Source organism: Cryphonectria parasitica, assembly GCF_011745365.1.
Source record: "Cryphonectria parasitica EP155 unplaced genomic scaffold M406scaffold_3, whole genome shotgun sequence".
Lineage (NCBI taxonomy): Eukaryota > Fungi > Ascomycota > Sordariomycetes > Diaporthales > Cryphonectriaceae > Cryphonectria > Cryphonectria parasitica.
The window spans coordinates 2,195,642-2,215,842 of NW_024468911.1; the positions used below are offsets into that span (position 1 = coordinate 2,195,642).

Below are 20,201 nucleotides of genomic sequence, written 5' to 3' on the forward strand. Positions count from 1 at the left end.
TGGGCGGCAGGGTCCTGACTGCGAAGGCTGAGCGTCGTTATCGGATCAATCATAATTTTGTTTTTGGTTGCTGCTTACTGGAAGACATATACTACACGATGCTTGGTCTAGCCTTTTGGTTTGTTCTGTCAGCCAAACAAGTACCTATCAACACACTTCTCCTATTTCCAGCGAGTACGTACCTCAGGATCCGAACTACATAACCAATCGTGAGGAAGATTTAAGGTACAATGCTTGTAGCGGAGGGGCAGGGGTTACAAGCTGTGAGCTCTGGAGCACGTGGCAAAGACAAAGATACGAGTCGCAAGAACTGATACGAATAATTATGAAAAGAAAAGAATTGGAATTCCAGACATGAAAGTGCACAATAAATGCTTCCTGTGGACCCCAATAAGGCGACTTCCTTCTCCGAGAGCTATTCCATGCACATAAGCACCGCCCAGATGCATCTCACCTGCCCGGAGGGACCAGTCATCCACCCTTACTTCGAGGATGATATATTACGTGCGGTCGTTGCCAAGCTGATGGGGCGTTGGTCTTCCCGAAGGAGTGCTTTGCTGAGGCTCAAGGAATGGTCTGGTACGGTGTGACCAAGAAACGTGGTCTGCGTTGCACGAGAAGCAACGCCGCGTTGGCAGTGGGTTTATCGGCACGACGACTATGTACTTACTCTTGTACCTGCATATGCATATACCAGATCATGCCTGACACATCGATCCAACTGGTCGCATCATCACATCCACAATTTGCGTCTTGATGCATCAGACCACTGGTCAAATCCGACGTTTCGTTTGTTTTGTGCGTAAACAAATTTGACTGCACGAGCAAAGATGAAAGGATACCCGACCTGCACGCATGGATATCACTCCCCCTCTCTTTTGCGCAACAATACCTGTGAGAAATCCTGTCGTATACTCGGGCTGAGACGTGTACAGTGCTCCAAGATCGACACAAGATATGCCCAATTGAATCACAAAGCTCTGAGGGAAGGCAAGTTGAAAAGTGCCAAGCTTCGTTGTCTCCTACGGGGGCCAGGGTCTGGACTCTCGGATTGCCGAACCCAGTAACATTCTACAATCGTATATCAAATTCTGGACCCTGGGGGACAAAATGTGGCATCTCTCTCCTCCTCCTTGTCCTCCTCCTTCTTCTACACCTCTATTCGGTACTTTGGGGTTTTGGTGGATTTTCTTTGTGAGATCTCGGAGATTACTTGCAGCGCTTCCAGTCTGTAAGTAAGCAAAGGGGAGCCAATGTACCTGTTGTTTGCGATTACGGCATATGATCCTTCGTCTAGTGTACACGCTCTGGACCCTCTCAGTCGACACTTTCTGGCAAATAGTCAGCGTCCATCAAAGGCGAGAGCGGCCACCCACAGCCTCCTTACATACAACACACATGGGGGCTGTATGTGGCGTCGGGCATGTTACGATGAAAAACGGTGACTCGCATAAGATCCCGACTGACAGACCCGTGGACGCCGGGCCCGAGGGCGCGCCAAGAGCCAACTCACCATCCTCCCGCACAAGGCCGGACCCTTCTAGTCAGGAGGATTCTAACATGGTAATTGAAAATTGCCTTCGCGTTGGACGAATTGCATGGACCCTTTTGCATGCAGTCAGGGACCCTGCATGCCAGTATTACTACGGCAGAGCCTAGATCTGGAGGGAACAAATACCAGGCGGATTGTCTGAGTCATCTGGACCCTTGAACTTGGTAGAAATCTAGAACATTGGGATTCTGGAATTCCGAGCATGCAATTCGAGGCTTTGAAACGACACGTGGGCCCTTGTTTCTGATCCTCTACTATTTTCTGCTGGCGGTTGGATGAGCAAATCGGTCGTCCAGCTCCGCCCAAGGCGGCCTTTCGGGAGGCCGACCAGAAGGGAAAACTCAAATCAGGTTTCTTGTCTTCTTGTTTTACCATCACAACAATACGCCAGGATGGCTTCCTAGACCGGAAAAGGAAACGAAGGGCAAGTCGACCCAGGCCCGGAGGAACCATTCACGGCCTTCAAAAGACCTCCAATGCGCAAATTTGGCCGACTGACATCTGTTTTGCAGGCCAATTGATGGAAGGCGCAAGATTACTGAGAAATGATGACAAAAAAGCACTATATTGCATACACTTAGGATCTTCTCGCTAATGACTTATCAGGCGCCAGCTGGTATAGCTGATGAGGACTCATGCATGGCCACTTTCTCCTGCGCCGCGCTTGCACTTTTGTTAGCCGCAAAGTTGTTCCGCATAGCATTAGCAATGAACTGCCGGCCCGTAATCTCCGGGTACTTTTTCTTGGGGCCCTGGATGAGGGTATCCTTGCTCGGCTGGTTGAAGAAGGCGATGCTGAAGCGCTCGCCGTAGTAGTCTCCGGGCTCACACGGCGCCTTGACACGGTGGAATGTAGACTTGAAACGGTCGTCAGACCAGCTCATGAGCATGTCGCCAATGTTGCAGATGATAGCACCCGGCTCGATGTTGACTCTTGTCCAAGTATCGCCCAGGGCAAACTTGGTCACCGCCTCACGGCCTGGGCAGATCTCCAGCCCGGTCTGACCCTCTTGCTGGAAGAGCAGAGTGAGGAGACCCCAGTCTGCGTGTGCTCCCGCTCTGTGGTAGATTTTCCCATCGTTGACCTCCGGAGTAGCAAAGTAATGCAGGAGACGCATGACATTCTGACACGTCGGGTCGGATGGATTGTGCGACTGGAGGAAGTAGTCGTCTGGAAAGCCGAGACCCCGGGCAAGACAGACCATGAGCTTGTTGGAGACCTCCTGGACACGGTGCATGAAGCGCAGGCAGTCTTCTCGGAAGCCTGGAAGGTGGCGATCGCTCATCCACATGCTGCTCTCGCCAGAAGAGCCCTTACCGCCAGTAAGCATGTTCTCGCCGAACTGCAGCTGGTACGACTCCTTCATATCGGCGGCACCAGTCGAGGGCCGAACCTGAGAGTTCTTTTCCCAGCCTACATTCTGCGGGTTCCATGGCACCGTGGCCTTTATCTCGTCTGGCAGCGCGAAGAAGCTCTCTGATGTGGCGAAGATACCCTTGATCTCCTCTGGCGTGAGGCCATGGTCGATGACGGAGAAGAAGCCGACGTTTTCAGCCGCGGTGCAGATCTCGACAGTGATCTCGTCGATCCTGTCATCAAAGTCGCGAAGGGAGATCTGGAAGATACGGTCAGCTTGGGTTGCAAGATCCAGATAAGGGAAGACCGCGAAAGGGATGTTTCGCTGCGACAGTCACGTCTTCTCTTGCTTACCTTGGGGATCTGGCGATCCATATAGGTGGTGGCCATGGCCGATTGCTTGAACTGTGGAATCTTGTGATGCTCTCTGCTGAGCCCTAAAGCAAATGAGGTTGTAAAAAGGCGTTGGAAATATGTCAGCATGAGGCCAGCTGGAAGCCCTTTGCGGGGATGTGGCTGACCTTTTGAATATTGATAAGCTGCCACTCAGCTGGGCGTAGTGATGCCGAGTCGGCCATCTCCGATGATATCCAAGATACACACGTTTGCTGGCAGGGGTTTCCCGTGGCAATACTTGACTTCCATAATACCTCTGAAACAAATACGCAACTTTTTTGCAGTTTCTTATCTTTAGCATCCGATTGATCAACTGTTAGTCTATTCATTATAAGCGGAAACGACCGAGAGGAGTTGGTTGTTATCTTTCTGCGTGACGTATTGGTGTCCCGCCCGAGCGACTCGATGGTGGCATCACTCCGAAGACAGCCGCTGTCAAAGCCCATTTCAGATTCTGATATCAGTACCGATAATTGAAGAGTCTCAGGCAACTGCTGAGCACGCAACATGTCACACGAAGATTTGCATGTGGACCATGAAAATTGGTGTAATAGTACGTGGATGACCACATGAACGGCGAGAGCGAAGAGATGGATCTCTCCGCAGTCAGGTTCACGTGCGTGACAACTTTGAAGAATAGTTGATTATATGAATTGGCCAACGCTGAATGCTTTAATTGGAGGTTCACATGGTGATTTAAAAATGATGGTATAGGAATACCCTTGACTTGATGCAGTACTTTGTTGCCAATTTTTGACTGATTGTGTCCGGCAAAGCCCAATGCAAAGGATCTTGCACCGTCCAATGAACAATTACATTCGATGCTGCTGTAATTAAGTAGTCTTGGTGGGAAGTTGTCAAGCCGTCTCCGCTTCTGCGACTTGGTTATGTTGATCGTTCGGTCATCGGTATCAGTGATGATTATGAGCAACAGTCGAGGCTACCTGCTGTTTACTCATTGACTTAATTCTGCTCCTTTCTGGCCTCCTTGACAGATCTGCATCGGATATTAGAAGGCGCATGGTGCCTTGATGCTATCAACCTTCCTGTTTAGCTGCCTTTTCGCACTGGCAAATTGGACGAGGAAGGTGACCGGACAGTGTTTCGTTCACGTAACCCAGCTTGCAGCGGTGACTTGTTGTTTCAAACCGTTGTGCCTTAGCAAAGCTATATTATTAAATGGCAGATTAATGCCTTGTGCTATGTCATATTATGTTCCTATTGGATGGGGCTTCTCTCTCAACTGAACATTGATCTTTTTGGGAATCGCTTCGTCTTCTCCCACTTCCTATTTACTACAAGTAATTACTCTTCAATCTGCTATAGCATCTCCGCACGAGAGACTGACAAGCCAAGATAATTTTAAATTTTAGACTCTTGCCGAGGACATGGAGGGCAGTCAGGCATGATGTGCTTCGTATCGAACTGGTGCTTTGTCACCTAAGCTGGTGGGGTTTAATAGTTAATACCAGGTTCTCGGACTTGTACTGCCATGGTACATGTGATAACACAGCAAATAAGCTTTTCCAGGCCCGTTACGAGATATGCTCTCATTTCTCATGATGCTTTCTTCCCCTCCTAAATTAAGTTCGATTTGATTCTGTGTCTTGGACTCTTGCTATGTCGCTCGCATTTCCCTCTTCCCCTTGAGCTTGGCAAGGGAGCGAAGGGGGTCACGGTGGCTGCGGGGCTTCTGTCTGCAGTGGTTATTAGGGCTTAAAGGCTTGTCCCACCACCGCTGGGACGATCACTACACGCAAATGTGGGCTGGTTGTCTCCGGGCCCTTACATCACCTTCCATTTACAGCGTAGCACAACCTGTTTCTAATCGCCCGTGGCAATCTTAGACGGAGGTAGCAACGCATCAGCAGCGAGCACCTACTTACCCAGACAGGGCCGTTGCGCCATATCACGACACGGAGACATCGTCTTACCGCAGGAGAGAAGGGTGTACGTACTGCGTGCCGAGCTTCTCTCGGTGTTCAGGTCCGTTGCTCCTCCTTGCAAAAGTACTACCTGTTCCAGTCATAGCCCCTCGCCTCTTTCTTGCCGTTGCATGTCGAATGGTGTCAGTGCCACCCCTGGTGAGTTCACTCCTCTCTCTCTCTGTGCATTCTTATAAATCTGCCGTGCATTTCTTCCCCTCCTTTTCTTTGGGGTCTTGAGCCATTTAAGTGGTTGCCTCTGAACCCCTCCGGTCACTATCGTGAGAAGATCACCTGCGACTGTTATCTTCAAACATGGCGTGGAAGAGCATTGTTGCCGCCCTTTTGGGACTTGGTGCTGCCGATGCCCTGCGAACAAAGTTCACCGTTAGCCAGCTCCAAGCGATAGCGGACAGCGCTGCGGTGCGGGAACGCGGGTATAATCGAGGTCTCACTGGGGGACTGCAGTCTCGTGATGTCGACCCGAGTCTGTTGTATCCGGCCTACAATCTCAGTGTGCCTATTGATCACTTTCACAATGATTCGATATACGAACCTCATGTATGTGTGCCTTTATCTCTTGTGTCTCCGATTCATCGCTTTGTTTTTTTGTTTTTTTCTTTCTTTTTCCAACATGTTCATGCTTTGTTCTGCTTTGCTGACCAGGAACTTAGACCAATGGCACCTTCAATCTGAGATACTGGTTCGATGCAAGCCACTACCAAGAGGGCGGGCCTGTCATTGTCCTCCAAAGTGGTGAGGATAGTGGTGTCGACCGCTTGCCGTATCTTCAAAAGGGCATTGTGTCCATTCTCGCCAATGCCACTGGTGGACTGGGCGTCATTCTGGAGCATCGCTACTATGGAACGAGTTTCCCCACCCCGGATCTCAGCACGGAGAATCTGCGGTTCCTGACGACCGACCAAGCCCTGGCAGACATGGCGTATTTTGCAAAGCATGTCCAGTTCGAGGGGCTGGAGGACTTTGATCTCTCGCCGTCCAGCGTGCCGTACATTGCATACGGAGGAAGCTATGCGGGTGCTTTTGTTGCCTTCCTGCGCAAGCTGTACCCAGACATCTACTGGGGCGCCGTCTCGAGTTCTGGCGTGACAGAGGCCATCTACGACTACTGGCAGTACTACGAGGCGGCCCAGCTGTTTGCCCCTGGGGACTGCGCCACCAACACACAGAAGCTCACCAATGTCGTCGACAACATCCTCATCGGCAAGAACGGGACGGACTATGTGCAGCAGCTCAAGGACGTCTTTGGGCTCGGCAACGTGACGCGCAGCGATGACTTTGCCGATGCCATCTCGGGCGGGATTGCTGGGCTGCAGAACACCAACTGGGACCCAGCCGTGAACGACACGACATACGGCACCTACTGCAACGCCTTGAGCAGCACCACCCTGCTGTACAACAACACCGCCTCCAAGCAGAGCGAGGTGGTTGCGTTACTCCAGGCTGCCGGGTACGGCAACGAGACGGCAGCGCTCACGGGCCCGCTGCTCAACTACATCGGCTTCGTGAACGATGAGGTCGTCAGCCCGTGCGCCGAGGAGGGCGTGACGCAGGACGAGTGCCTGACCAACTACAACTCGACCTTCTACGAGCTCGATGACATCAGCCAGACCTGGCGATCCTGGCCGTACCAGTACTGCTTCGAATGGGGCTACCTCCAGACGGGCTCGGGCGTGCCCAAGGACCAGCTGCCGCTCATCTCGCGTCTGCTCAACCTCGAGTTCGAGTCGGTCATATGTAAGGAGGCCTTCAACATCACGACCCCCTCAAAAATTGAGCGCATCAACCAGTGGGGCGGGTTCAACATTTCATACCCGCGCCTTGCCATCATTGGCGGGGAGCATGACCCCTGGCGCCAGGCAACACCGCTTGCCATTGGACTGCCCGAGAGGAACTCGACGACGGACGAGCCTGTCCACCTGATCCCAGACGCGGTGCACCACTGGGACGAGAACGGCCTGTTCCCCAACGAGACGACAGCCACCCTCCCACCGGCAACGATCAAGGATGTCCACGCAGACGAGGTCCAGTTTGTCAAGGCCTGGGTGGAAGAATGGAAGCAGGCCAAGAGTACGGGTGCATAAAATGAGACGAGGGCTCTTTTATGGCTTAGGGATGTGTGTACTAACCAATTTGCAGGTTTGATGAGTGATGAAGTGGGAGTGCAGGAGGAGAAGCAGAAGCTGCTGTTGGAATTGTAGGCGAAAGGCAGACAATCGACAATGCCTAGCAGCAATCTGCATCTGTTCCGGTTTCGAAACCGTCTTCCTGTACAAGAGACTGGGAACACAGTCCTTTCTTTCTTGGTCAATCTCAACAAGCAGAAAAGTTTAGGTTGGATGAATAATAATTTTGGTGATACACTTTGCTTCTGTTCTTTTTGGTGGGTTTATAGAGGTCCCCCTCCCCCTGTAAGGGGTGACGTCTTACTGTAAGGCACCCCCCTGTGTGCCAAAGTACTGTGCGCCCTGGGAGGAGGTCCCCTGGGCCTGGCGTGTGCCCAAGCAGGCCTAGCCATTACTGGAGGTATGGTGGGGGGCGGCAGCGAGGGGCCTGCCTCTTAGCGTGATTTGGCAGGTAGTCTAGTGGTCCAAGCTCTCCCCCAAAGTCCCAAACCTTGCTCAGTCAAGGCGCGACTCAGCTTTGGCTTGAGGACGCGATAGACCATTCAGACCTGCAAGCAAAAATCGAAGTCCCCAATCCTAGACATCAACTACTCTCTCATCCAACAATCACTCCCCGTCTTCACGACTCTCGTATCATTTCTTGGGGCTTATTTACTGTCTCTCTTTCACCCCTTTTTAGTCTTGATGCCATTGAGTAATTAATTGACGACACCCCATCTCGAAGGTCTTCCTAGGCGATCCAAGGCCAACAGCCCTGGTTGCCGGCCCTCCTCCCTTCTGACGAACCTGAATCCTCCCCAACAGATCATCGTCCACAACCTCCCTCGCCAGCCCTATCAAACACTTTTCAATACTGTTCTCTCATATGCGAATATGGCGGCCACGAAGGAAGAGCCGCAGGCTTTCTTCTCAACCTACGCGCCCCGTCTGCGCACCTACGCCAACACACTCTTGACGCCTGTCCTGCCGTCCTCCCAACCGACCAACCCCCTCGCTCGCACCACCAAGCGAGGTACTACGATCATCAACTATGCAGAAGATGGCTATGATATAGAAGACTCGGACTCGGACGATAGACGGCGGCCCACCGGTCTGCGCAGTTTGCGACGCGAGGACAGCTCCATCAAGATTGACCCCAGCGACAAGGTCAACAAGGAGACAACAGAACCCGTGGAGATGCAGGGCATATACCGCGAGTGGATGAACAAGTCGAAGCAGGGCCTCGCCGACATGCAGGGCTATGCGCAGTCGTGCCTGCCTTTGACCCTGATCCCGATCCGCATCGACCTCGACATTCCAGCCTTCATTCCTCAGCCGCCGCATCCTCTCCCGCCCCAGGGCGCGCTCGGCGTCGACTACAACGCGCCGCAGTACAGGATGGGCGAGATGACGCTGCCCTACAGGCTCAAGGACACGTTCTTGTGGAATCTTCACGAGACCCTCATCACGACAGATCAGTTCGCCGCGACGCTCGTGCAAGACCTCGACCTCCCTCCCTCCCACCGACAGCAGTTCATCACCGAGATCAGCAAGCAGATTCGCACGCAGCTGGAAGAGTACGCAGGCGTCGCCCTGCACCCTCTATTCCATTCTCACACGTCCTCGGCCGAACCACAGCGACAATCTGGGACGAGTATACCGGCGACCCCGCAACCGGCAGCGCTGGGCGCCCACGGCGCCGACACCCCAGTGCGAAGCGGTCTGTCCCACCTCCCAGCGACGCCCTCGAGGCTTTCCATCTCGACGTCCGGCCCGACTGCATCATCATCTGCTGCGCCAGCCCAGCAGGGCGCTACAGCTGAAGTGGCGGCGACTGCAGAGCATGTCTCAGCCGACGACGCGGACGAACTGAATCCTGACGACACGTACCGCTGCATCATTAACCTCACCATCAACATGGGAAATCAGCTCTACTCGGACAAGTTCGAATGGTCCCTGCTACATCCCCCTGGGACGGCCGAGGTTTTCTCCAAGCAGACGTGCGCCGACCTTGGCCTCACGGGCGAATGGGTCCCAGCCATGACGCATGCCATCTATGAGGCGGTCTTGCGGCTAAAGAAAGAGGCGTGCGAATCCGGCGGCGTGATTTCGGGGTGGGTAGGTGCCACGGCGCTGAACGCGTCCGACTTCCCTAACGATGCGGCGATCACGTCACATGGCGAGCGCGCGGGCTGGCGGTACGATCCAGAACACCTCGCCGATGATTGGGAGCCCAAGATTGAGATGCTCAGCAAGGAGGAGATCGAGAAGCGAGAAGGCGACCGCGAGCGGCAGATCAGGCGGCTGCGCAGGGAGACGGCACGATTCTCGAGCAACACAGGCATGGTAGGCGGCGTGCCCTCGGGCTTCGGCTTTGCTGGTCTGATCGAGCAGGAGGAGGAGCGAATGGGCCGTGGCGAGCGGAGCAAAAAGAAGAAGCGCTTCAGGAGCCTGTCGCCACTGGCGAGGGCGGGCACGCCCGGCGGCGGCGGCAGATTCACGCCTGATGTTGGAGGTGGATATGGCGGTGGCGGGGCGCTTGCAGAACATGAGCGCTTCACCTGGCGGTGTTCTCATTGTGAGATTTGGGGGACGTGTGTCTGGGCCGTCCGCGACGGGCCCCGTGGACCGAGGGTAAGTCCTCTCTTCTTTTCACCTACCTTTTTGACAGGGTCATCATCTTCACCCCTTCATCTGAAATGACCAAGCTAACATGGCCATAAAGTCATTATGCAATAATTGCGGCTTCATATACGAACGAGATCGCAAGCTTCCGAGATGGACCAAGGCCCTGCACTCAAAGGACCTACGGCCAGTGTAGACAAAGGAACCGGAGAGAGACCTATTCAGGCGTTTGGTGGCTATAATTGATGATATGATATCTGGTGGGTTAGGCTGACCTTGATTTTCAAAAGTTGCTTCTGAGGCTGAAGGAGTAGTCTCTGGTCTTTGTACGATCAAGGTGCTCTTGTATCATACACATTTTCTGCTGCTCTTGAAGTTGTGCCCTTTTTATTCTACCATCGGGAATGGCCCACACATGTCCTTTTTGTTGGCAAACTAGACATCTTTTCAAGTCTTGAACAGAAGGTACAGAGATGGCAGCAATGACAGTTTAATCAATTTACAATACCCTTCCTATCTGGATAATACTTATTTTTGTCCAACATCATGATGATGACGTTGATGGGGTTCGAAGAAGCAGCCAAGTGTCTGCCCTCGGGCAGGTTGTCTAGGGGACAAGTATCACACGACGAGCATCACTTGTGGGCAAGGAAAAGCAGGACACTTCTAAGTTCATGATCTCATTAATTACGTAGGATTGATCCAGGCTCAGCCTTGCATCGTCTGGCCCTTGCTTCCTTACCAACCAAACATCTCCGAGTAGAGATAAACCTCCTTGGCACCAGGGCCCGACTTCAATATCCTCATCTCGGCCGCAGCAGCCTCGTCCCGCACGGCCGCCAGCACCGACGACGGTCCACAGACAGCCATGCCCACCGACCCAGTCTCCTCCAAGGTAAAATCTCGCACGACGGCCGCCAGGTCGGGTCGTCCCGTAAAAGTCTTGAAGCCAAGGCTCGTCGCTGGTGTCTTCTGGGAGGAGGATGTCGATGATGATGATGCCAGGGGCTCGACCTTTTCGTCGTCCTCTGACGAGGAGGGCGGTGTTCTCCTGCCGGCCTCGGCGTCACTCTCTGTATCCTCAGGGTCGTCGGTCTCCGAGGTCTGGTACACCTTGATCTCGAGAGCACCCTCGGGCATCTCCAGGTTCTGGGACTCGAGGAACTCGGAGAGCGCCGCCTCGTACCACTGCAATATCCTGGTGTCGCGCGTAACAATGACAATGGTCATCTTCCTGGGCGCCTTGGGCGCCGCCACCACCTCCTTCACCCCTTTCTCGCCGCCGCTGCCGCCAACAGCAGCAGCAAAGTCCCGCGCAGCAGCAGCAGTAGCAGCAGCACTGATCCACTCCATAGCAAAGGGCAGCGAGAACCCTGCCCCAGAGCCACAGGCCACGACCAGGGCGCGGTCATAGGCCGTCAGCGGCTTGCCGTGCAGCCCCCCATACGCGCCCTCCATCAGCACAGGGAGCGTGGCCACGGCGCCGCCCGCACCGCGCGCCGCAGCGATGGCAGCCAGACGGCCTGTGAACCCGCCGCGGGGCTTGACGTAGAAGGTCATGACGGAGCGGGGGGCGCCGACGAGGCGGTCGTGGTCGGGCAGGCTGCAGATGGTAAAGGGGTGGGCGGTGAGGGCGTGGTGGGTGCCCAGGGTCAGGAAGCGGAGGAACATGTGCTGGCCTGGGCGCCAGAGGGTTAAGGGTCCTACGGGGATGTCGACGCGCAGGCAGCGTGGGGAGAGGCGGGTGATGGTTGCGCGGTTGTGGAAGCCGTGGTCGAAGTAGGTCTTCATCTGGGAGTAGCACCAGGAGAGGGCGTAGAGGACGCCGGCTACGATGAAGTAGTCACTGCCGAATGATGTTAGGAAAGCCGGTGGAATGTTTGTGTGGGTGAGAGAGATAGAGACAGAGATGAAGACATGAGAAGAGGAAGGAGGGGGGGGGGGGGGGGGAGAGAGGACATACGCTGAGGAGAGGGTGAAGCCGCAGTGGATGAAGAAGAAGACCATAAAGACGATGGCCATGAAGTAGTGTGTGGCCTTGAAGAACTCGTAGCAGGCGTTTCTGTAAAAAAGAGATTCATCATCACATCAAACATGTCAGTTACTCCCATCATTTTCTCGTTCCCACCCTGGGGTTCAACATGAAGAGGCAAAGACTGACCTGATCCACGGCACAGACATAAAGGTAAGATAGGCCTGCGGCACAATAGCAGCCACGCCAGTCCAGTACGAAAAGTTGGTGGTCCACTGCATTGTCATCATGCCCTCTTTGTAATTATACACGATAAAAGGGAACGTGTGCAGCAGGGCCAGGACGAGAACAGCCCACGCCAGCCATGCGTGGAAGACCATGAGCTTCTCATGGCTGACGCCCGACAGCGTCGCAATCACGTTAGCCTTGGCCGCAAACAGGATGATGAAGGGTGTCGCGCCGAGGGCCAGCCAGCCGCTGCGTGTCGCCAAGGGGGGCGAGTCGCCAAAGGCAGCCGTGGTGGGCCAGTAGTAGGGTCTGGGCCCGAGGGTCATGGCCGTGAAGAAGAGGAAGCCCACGGCCAGGAGGAACATGACCCCCACCGTGGGCGTCTGCCACCGGCCGAACACTTCATAGCGACGGTAGGCTGCGAAGCGGAAGATGGCTACCAGCTTCTGCCACCATGCGCGCGTCCTGATGCCGAGGGGGGTGTGCTTGAGGGCGAGGAAGCCGCCGGTGCAGAGGAAGATGGTGATGAGGAAGAAGTAGACCGTCCCACGGGCGTAGACGTAGTCGGCTATGTACCTGAAAAGAGAGGAAAAGAGGAAGGGAATTGGTGTGTCAGCAAAGAGGTTCACGGATATTCACTGAGAAGTAAATTGTTGATCATCTAGAAAGAACCTACCAGTTCCTCCAGGTGTAGCTCATGTATGCACATTGTTCTGGTGTCAGAGCGCACTCGCCTGGGTCGCGATACATGTGCAGCATAAGCGGATAATACAACCACGGCACACCCATCTTGGCGACAGTATCTGACAGTGAGAACCGAAAGAGGGAAATATGACTGATGGGAAGAGCTGAAGGATGTGATATTACTCCATTCAGAAACGGATGTGGGGGCAAGGTTTTGGTTCACCAAGGTCTCGCCTTGGTCAATGTAATACCTTCTTTTTTTTCTTCTTCTTTCCTTTGTGCTAGATTGCCATGATACCAAAGGGACAAAAGACAGAAGAGAGAAGAGAGAAGAGAGAAGAAAACAAGAGATGGTCAATTGTGTCGATCGAAGAGACACAGCTCGAGCCCTTTTCTTCTTCTTTTCCTTTACCTTTACCCTACTCTGCCCCTCTATCTCTCTCCTATTGTCTCCAGAAGTGCCCCCCTCCATCCCACAGAGCAAGTTTTGGTACGGATTCCCTCACTAACCTGCGCAAGATTTCAACGGTCCAACTCGCCACGGCACACGGCAGTGGGGGAATAGTCGGGCGTACCAAACCTTCCCGTCAGGAAAAGCCCTCTGATTGGACAGCCCAGACTGGGGCCGTCCCACTGTGTTCCACCGGTAGCCTGAGCACGTTTCGTCAACCGTGCATCTTCTGTTGAGCAAGTTTATGCAGGGATGTTGCATCTTACATGGGCAAAAGACGCACGAATCGGATATATGCCATATATGCTCGTAGTAACGTATAATACATTTATCATATCTTGCCCCCCGCAGCTCTCGTACATGTTTCCTCTGTTTTCTCTGGTAGGCCTGTGCTTTGATACAGCAAAACTTCGCCGTTGAGGTGTTATTCTGGCTACTAGGATGGCTTGTAACCCTCGAGGATGATATGCTTATGTGAATCGTGATGACATCAACATCAACCCAACCTCCCTTATCGTGTCGTGAGAACTTGCTCAAGAGATGCCCCACCAACTGCAATACGTTACTCCTTGCCGACAGCACATGAGTTGATGCGAGTATTGCCAGAGCCTTTTCTTCCCTGAAGCAAACAATCCTCGTCGAACTAATAACCCATAAATTCTTGAGACTGGATAGCTAGACTGAAAGTTTTATTACTAAGAAGATGGCGGCCTGTATTCGCTGTGGCACTCATTATGAGCTGCTACCTGACCTCTCGACCTGACCAAATGCTTAGATCCACATACTTGTTCTTTGCCTTTCTCTTATGTTTGGTCTCTTATGTTTCAAAAACACACAAGTTTAAACTTTGGCTTATAAGTTGCGCATAAGTAAGGAGTCACGTGTTTCGTCTACAGGTTTTAATAAGGAAGGTTTCAGTTGGTGAATGATTGGTCACGTCTAACAGATGATCTAAATTGTTGCTCCAACCTGGCCCAGTTCAGCTTGTCCATTACATGGACTCCACTACTAAGGATTCTCTTTAAGGCTTTTACCACCGCAAATGTGTGTGGTAATTGCTACATAACTGCACACTCAAGTCTTCCTGTGGGAATCTTTAGAATGCTTTCATATCTTTCCTCCAGAAGCTTTGAATCTTCTCTCTCTCTCTCCCTATTGCCCAATTACTTGATTTCGATGAATTCAACGGCAACAGTGGTTGGGGGTGCTTGTCACAGAAGCGATCACCAGTGTCTATCAAGAACAACTCATCATATCTTTTTAGGAACGACTCAACCCCATCGAACTTCTTGGGGGCACTGCAGCATACAGTTGCAGTGTCATTGATGCCGCAATCATGGGTCCAGACGTTTCAAAAAGGAGAAGCCGAGGAGCCTCAGAGGCAGAATTAGGAGACCACTACAAGCAGCGATGCATTGGCTACACAAATCACTTCGAGAAAGATGATACCTAGAACAAAGATTTCCAAGCCGCACCTGCCCTGAATTCTTCAACCGCATGGATATATAGTCAGACGGCTTTCTCCTCCTTCTCTTTCATACATATGTCTTTCTGTCCGTAGCGTACATCCCACGCGATGAGAGCAGAAGCGCCCTTCGTGTCAAGATTCATGCATCGCAATCAAGGTGTTGAGCACAACTTCAGACCAATCAAGACCATCATTTCTAATTTTCTCAGCACTGCGCCAACAAAAAGACGAGTTTGAACTATGGCTCTGGACAAAGTGGTAGTAGAATCGTCAGGGCTAAGCTAACAACTGTGCTACAGTTGTAGAGGGCAAAGATTGTTCATGAACGGTCGTTGCAACTCCTGCCCACACATGTGCAATTGCTAAAGCTCATGCTGGGTCCTGGTTCATCGCGACTTGTCAAAGGCGGCAAGAACAGCAACGCCCGCGGCCTACCTAGGTAGTACAGGTCACAGCTACCAGATCTTGCATGCCTGCTCGAGTCTTCTGGCGACGAGGAACAAGACCACGTCTTGACATCACAACGGCACAGATCTCGGAAGTCTAAGATGCTCACCACAGTCACAGATGACAATATGTGGCAATAACAATAGAATATTACCTTGCCCTGGTAGTTATTGAGAAATAGAGACGCTGCGAGAGGAGAAAATGTAGGAGGAATAGTTACATTTCAAGGCCTAGTTCACGACTGAGGTATTTAGCCTTCGGATATTCGAGCTTGGAAGCTCTGGAGGCTCTGGAGATTGCGTGTCAGTCCCCTTTCTTGCTCAGCCTGCTATTGCATCTGCGATCTCCAAGCGTCCTGGTTCTATAGAAGGAAAAAAGGATTTGCAGAACAGCTGCTCAGCTGGGACTGGAAGTGAGCTTGAAAATGGAGAGGTGTAAGAGGACATGAATTTGAGAGAGGTAAGATTAAGCGCAACAAAGCTACGGCAAAATCTCTTGTTTAGTCTGCATTGACGAGAACAGCAACTGATTCAGATCGGTGAGAAAGTATGGCTCTTTAAAACAAGAAGATCTGCTCAAGCCTTGTACCACATTCAATGTCAAATATGCCGATCAAAAAACGCCTCCTGTGCAGAGAATTTCCCTTTTCTTCCCAGCAAAATTCCCCATGGCTCTGCCCGGGTCGATGTCTATTTGTAGGCAAGCACCCCTTGCTCACATAGTAGATGCCTTCCGCCACGATCTTCGGGTTTTAAATGCCACTGAAGCGGAGTGCATATTTCCGCCCACAAAAAGAGCCCCTCGTCGAAGCGGCACTTTCCGGAGGAACAAGAGCCCAGTGATCCCCTGAAGTGCGTCAAGGAAATGGTAGAAGGATGCAAGGAATGGACCTTAGCGCCGGTCGTACGTGTGTATTGCTGGTCGTCATCCACGATTATACCGAGGCATTTGATGTGGACCCGTATAGGAAGTGAGTCGACCTCATCCGATCCCATGATATTTCTTGTCGTCTCCCTTCTGGATGTCAGTCCACTTGAGAAGGTGATCATCACGAGGTTAATACATTTCAAGAAAGTTGTCTTACATATAAATATACAAATTCTTTGCCCATGAATTAATCCATCATCATTGTACCCAATACTCTTCTCGCAGTTTTGATTTCATTAGGCGGCTTACGCAATGTCATCCTCACAGGACACAGAGGTGGAGGCTACCGCCCACGACTGGATAAGAAAGTTCTCAGACTTCTCAGAGAAAAGAGCCGGGTCGATCGACTCTTCTGAGGCTGGAGATGTTGTGGTACGTCTCATGCAATGACATGCTGCAGACCTTCTATTGCGGGAATTGGCCACACGAGTGACCCATGTAGCTGACGCCCTTGATGAAACTGTGACAGCTTCTTACAGGCTCTACCGGCGTGATCGGTTGTCACATCGTGCATTCTCTCATCCAACGGCCTACTGTGGACCGAGTTTATTGTCTCATCAGATCGAAGCAATCAAGTCCTGTTTCACAGCGCCTAGACGACGTTCTAATCAAGAACCACCTCATCGAGGATCTTAGCCTTGAGCAACGCAAAAAGATCATAGCCATTCCTTACGATCTGTATAGCCGCGAGAGGATGGACCTCTCGCAGAATGACTACGAGACACTCCGAAGATCAGTCACGGTGATCATTCACAACGCGTGGGCTGTTAATTTCAACATGAAATTTCCGAGTTTCGAACCGCACTGCAGGGGAACCTTTGATCTCATCAACCTGGCCCTGCAGTCGGAGTTGAAGACAAAACCTGCCTTTGTCTTCATCTCGACTGTCGGTGCAATCTTCAAAGCAGAACCAAAGCCGATCCGCGAGAAACTGTACGGCTTCGAGGCCGCAACGAACGGAACCAACTACGCCCTGTCGAAGTGGACCACAGAACAGATCTGCTCTGCCGCTGCGAAGGCCGGCCTGCCGGTGAGCATCGTGAGACTAGGTCAGATCTGCGGTGACACAAAATACGGCATGTGGAACGCGAAGGAAGCCCAGCCGCAGATCATCGCAGCCGCATGCACGATCGGTGCCGTTCCAGCCGCCAAGAACCACGACGACGGGCACAGCTGGCTGCCATCGGATGTGACCGGGGCGGCGGTCGCCGACATTGCCCTTCTGGACCACGTCGACAGTGCCACAAAAGCCCTGATCCCGTCACTCGCGGTGTACCACGTTGCGAACGCCAAAACAGTCCTCTGGAAAGCTGACGTCCTCCCTGCACTGAGGCGCCACGGCCTCACCTTTGAAACCATCTCGTGGCCTGAGTGGGTGGATCGTCTTGAGGCTGACCCGAATGTACTTCGGAACCCGCCGTATCGCCTGATCAAGTTCTATAGAGTGATGGCTTCTGGGAGGACGGACGATGTCCAGGAAAAAGCGTCCCCCGCGCTGATGATGGACATGACGAATGCGAGCAAGGTCTCGCCCCGGCTTGCTGGGGGCATTGAAATAGACGAAGCGTTGGTTGGTAAGTTCTTGCGATTCTGGAAGAGCCAGCCTGGCTGGGCTGGGCAGGTGTATCCAGCAAAGCTGTGAGGCTAGAGGTGGAAGAGCTGTCATATTTTTAGAGGCAAGATGCAACTAGATTTATGTAGATACCATTCCATTAACCATCAACTAGCAGTCTTTTTTTCCCTTTCTTTTTTCATTTCTTTTAGAGCAACAGGGGCATTATTGCATTGCAGTGGATTATGGTCTTCTGTGTGATATCATGTAATTAAATCTATCTTGGTGAACTCTTCACTCAGTTGATAATTAGATTCTCTGTGCTGTTGTGCCATCTGTGACAATCGGCATCTAAAATACCGTGTCCGTGATATTAACACTGACATCTTGGGTCTTGCACCCAGAAGATGGAAAGCCTGTCGCATTCATATCACTGAGAACGCTCTGCAGAAATGACAATGCCGCGGGCCTCCCGTTGATCTCTTCTGCTGCATGCCCTCCGATGGTGTTCCTGTTGTATAGGATGTTTGCTCCGACTGAAAGGTGAGATGTGTTAGCATTATTCCATGATTTTTCTCGGACTATTCCAGCAGTTTAGTGGTGCAAGAAAAATGCCAGGGCTAAACTCACCATTGCAATACCGCTCCATCAAAACATCTGTGTCGTTCACAATGCTCACTTCATCTGCAATAGCCTTGTAGGCGAAGATGGGCATCTGCGGGACGCCATGATACCCCATCTGGCCCTCAACATTGGCGACGCTGAGCGCGAGAGGGCCCAGCAGATCAGAGATGCCACCCACGAAATAATCCGTGATATTCTGAAACGCAAAGGCCTCGACCGCCTGCGAGTTGGTGTAGTTCTCAGCAGCCAGAAAGCCAGTCGCGTTGTAAGGGCCCGTGGTCTTGAGCTTGGAGACCAGGAATTGCCGGAGCTCCGGGTACTGGCTAGACAGGCCCAAGAAAGACGACGGGCCCAGGCCTGCGTCTATCTGCCCATTGATCGAGTCCAGGACGCTCGACACGTTGGGGGTGAGACCGCCGAGGGCGGCGCCGCTGAAGTTCAGCTCCGGCGCATATTGGACCTGCAGCTCGGCAGCCCACTCGCTAGCCAGCGCACCGCCCGAGTAGCCCCACATGGCAGAGCGAGTGTCTGGGAGCAGGCCGAGGCCGTTGCTTGCGTTTGCATTGAGGATCGCGCGGACGGAGTCGAGGGTGGCGTGTCCAGACTGGACGCCGGCGGTGAATGATGCCAGCGGGCCCTCGTAGTCTGGGACGCTGACGAACCAACCCAGAGACAGGGCTGTGCTGACATCTTGCATCCAGGATGCGCCGTCGGTGCTGTAGAGGGCATAGCTGGGACTCGCGTCTAGGTAGGCCGAGTCGTACGGAACCTGGTAGGACAAAAGGGCTGGACTTGGGCTGGCTGGTACGAAGATGGTGGTCACTGCATAGTCCGCATTGTAACGACTGTTGGTCGTCCGGTATACGATATTGTAGGCTGCTGAGCAGTTCGACCCAGCCAAGGTAGTGAGATTTCCGACCGCCTCACGTATGCGCAAGACTGTCCCGGGACTAGACGTTTCGAAACCTTCTGTTGGGCTATAAAATGGATCTTGCGTTGGTGGAATTGGTGTGGCGAGATCTATGTTATTGATATTAACAGCTCTTGTCCGCATTTGTATGCTCGGCAGGGCGAGGGCCTGCATAGGCGCACATGTTGATATCAACAAGAGCAAGATGCGTGAGGCCATTTTCTTTTGTTAAAGAAAGCAACCACTGAGAGAGAACAAAGGTAAAAGTTGTAAAGTCTTACACAAAATTTCTAGACGAACTATCTAATTACTCGAGGCTATGATCTATCCTATAAGTACTTTTCAAATGTTCTTTCTTGTCGGTGTGCTCCGAGGATCCCTTCTTCTTCGTGTGTAAGTTCCTTGCTAGCTCTCGGTGTGGGCATGCTGAAGATCCATCTTGGGCTTTACTTCCAAGTTTGTACACCTGGTCCTGTTAGGGGCGAGTAGAGCGGGGATGGCACTAGTGATGACGCCAATAGCCATCACAAGACCTCAGTTCCGAGTACTAAGACTTTAGAGATGGCCCGAGGAGTATGCATTGCATACTAAGTGTTTATACCGAGGCAAGTAGAGTCGTATTCGTACATCCTTGACATTATGCTCTGATTGGATCGGTTGTATCCGAACTTTCCCATCTGCATGTTGTATTTGGTAGTACATTTATCAGAATATATATTAGTTGAAGTGTAAAGCACAACTTTATCTTCCCTCTTCGTGACAAATGCTGTGGAGTAGTCTTACGGCTGAAAAGAGACAGCCATCTGCATATGTCGTGTCACTGCATAATTGTAACCGTACTTCCTTTTTAGGTTTCGGCCAGGCGGAACGCAAAATTCCCTGTAATTGGCGAACGGGAAGTCTTCGCCGGTTCCAGAGAGCGAAACGGTAAGTATCTCAGAGGCCTTTTCTCATAAT

The 20,201-nt window shown here is 52.4% G+C and overlaps 6 protein-coding genes across 6 annotated transcripts; 3 read left to right on the forward strand and 3 right to left on the reverse strand.

The window, feature by feature from the left end:
* Nucleotides 1-2,102: 2,102 nt before the first annotated feature.
* On the reverse strand, nucleotides 2,103-3,355 carry M406DRAFT_274751 (Clavaminate synthase-like protein). The gene is made up of 2 exons (XM_040918233.1): nucleotides 3,264-3,355; nucleotides 2,103-3,168 (listed from the first exon to the last, which is right to left on the reverse strand). The coding sequence occupies exons 1-2, from the start codon at nucleotides 3,297-3,299 to the stop codon at nucleotides 2,155-2,157; spliced, it is 1,050 nt and encodes a 349-aa protein (XP_040778245.1). The 5' UTR covers nucleotides 3,300-3,355; the 3' UTR covers nucleotides 2,103-2,154.
* A 2,190-nt stretch (nucleotides 3,356-5,545) lies between these two features.
* M406DRAFT_61235 (uncharacterized protein) lies at nucleotides 5,546-7,815 on the forward strand (the record flags this gene model as incomplete). The annotated part of the gene is made up of 4 exons (XM_040924726.1): nucleotides 5,546-5,653; nucleotides 5,699-5,791; nucleotides 5,905-7,321; nucleotides 7,778-7,815. 4 exons carry the CDS (start codon nucleotides 5,546-5,548, stop codon nucleotides 7,813-7,815), a joined length of 1,656 nt encoding a protein of 551 aa, XP_040778246.1.
* A 165-nt stretch (nucleotides 7,816-7,980) lies between these two features.
* Nucleotides 7,981-10,487, forward strand: M406DRAFT_89802 (uncharacterized protein). Its single transcript, XM_040926161.1, has 3 exons — nucleotides 7,981-9,076; nucleotides 9,176-9,990; nucleotides 10,082-10,487. Exons 1-3 carry the CDS (start codon nucleotides 8,251-8,253, stop codon nucleotides 10,175-10,177), a joined length of 1,737 nt encoding a protein of 578 aa, XP_040778247.1. The 5' UTR covers nucleotides 7,981-8,250; the 3' UTR covers nucleotides 10,178-10,487.
* Nucleotides 10,488-10,642: 155 nt separating this feature from the next.
* Nucleotides 10,643-12,014, reverse strand: M406DRAFT_321522 (uncharacterized protein). Its single transcript, XM_040919520.1, has 2 exons — nucleotides 11,945-12,014; nucleotides 10,643-11,827 (listed from the first exon to the last, which is right to left on the reverse strand). Exons 1-2 carry the CDS (start codon nucleotides 12,001-12,003, stop codon nucleotides 10,720-10,722), a joined length of 1,167 nt encoding a protein of 388 aa, XP_040778248.1. The 5' UTR covers nucleotides 12,004-12,014; the 3' UTR covers nucleotides 10,643-10,719.
* A 4,396-nt stretch (nucleotides 12,015-16,410) lies between these two features.
* M406DRAFT_69448 (uncharacterized protein) lies at nucleotides 16,411-17,885 on the forward strand (the record flags this gene model as incomplete). The annotated part of the gene is made up of 3 exons (XM_040925271.1): nucleotides 16,411-16,530; nucleotides 16,628-17,732; nucleotides 17,860-17,885. The coding sequence occupies 3 exons, from the start codon at nucleotides 16,411-16,413 to the stop codon at nucleotides 17,883-17,885; spliced, it is 1,251 nt and encodes a 416-aa protein (XP_040778249.1).
* A 176-nt stretch (nucleotides 17,886-18,061) lies between these two features.
* On the reverse strand, nucleotides 18,062-19,463 carry M406DRAFT_61238 (uncharacterized protein; the record flags this gene model as incomplete). Its single annotated transcript, XM_040924727.1, has 3 exons — nucleotides 18,062-18,246; nucleotides 18,341-19,354; nucleotides 19,427-19,463. 3 exons carry the CDS (start codon nucleotides 19,461-19,463, stop codon nucleotides 18,062-18,064), a joined length of 1,236 nt encoding a protein of 411 aa, XP_040778250.1.
* Between the last annotated feature and the right edge of the window lie 738 nt (nucleotides 19,464-20,201).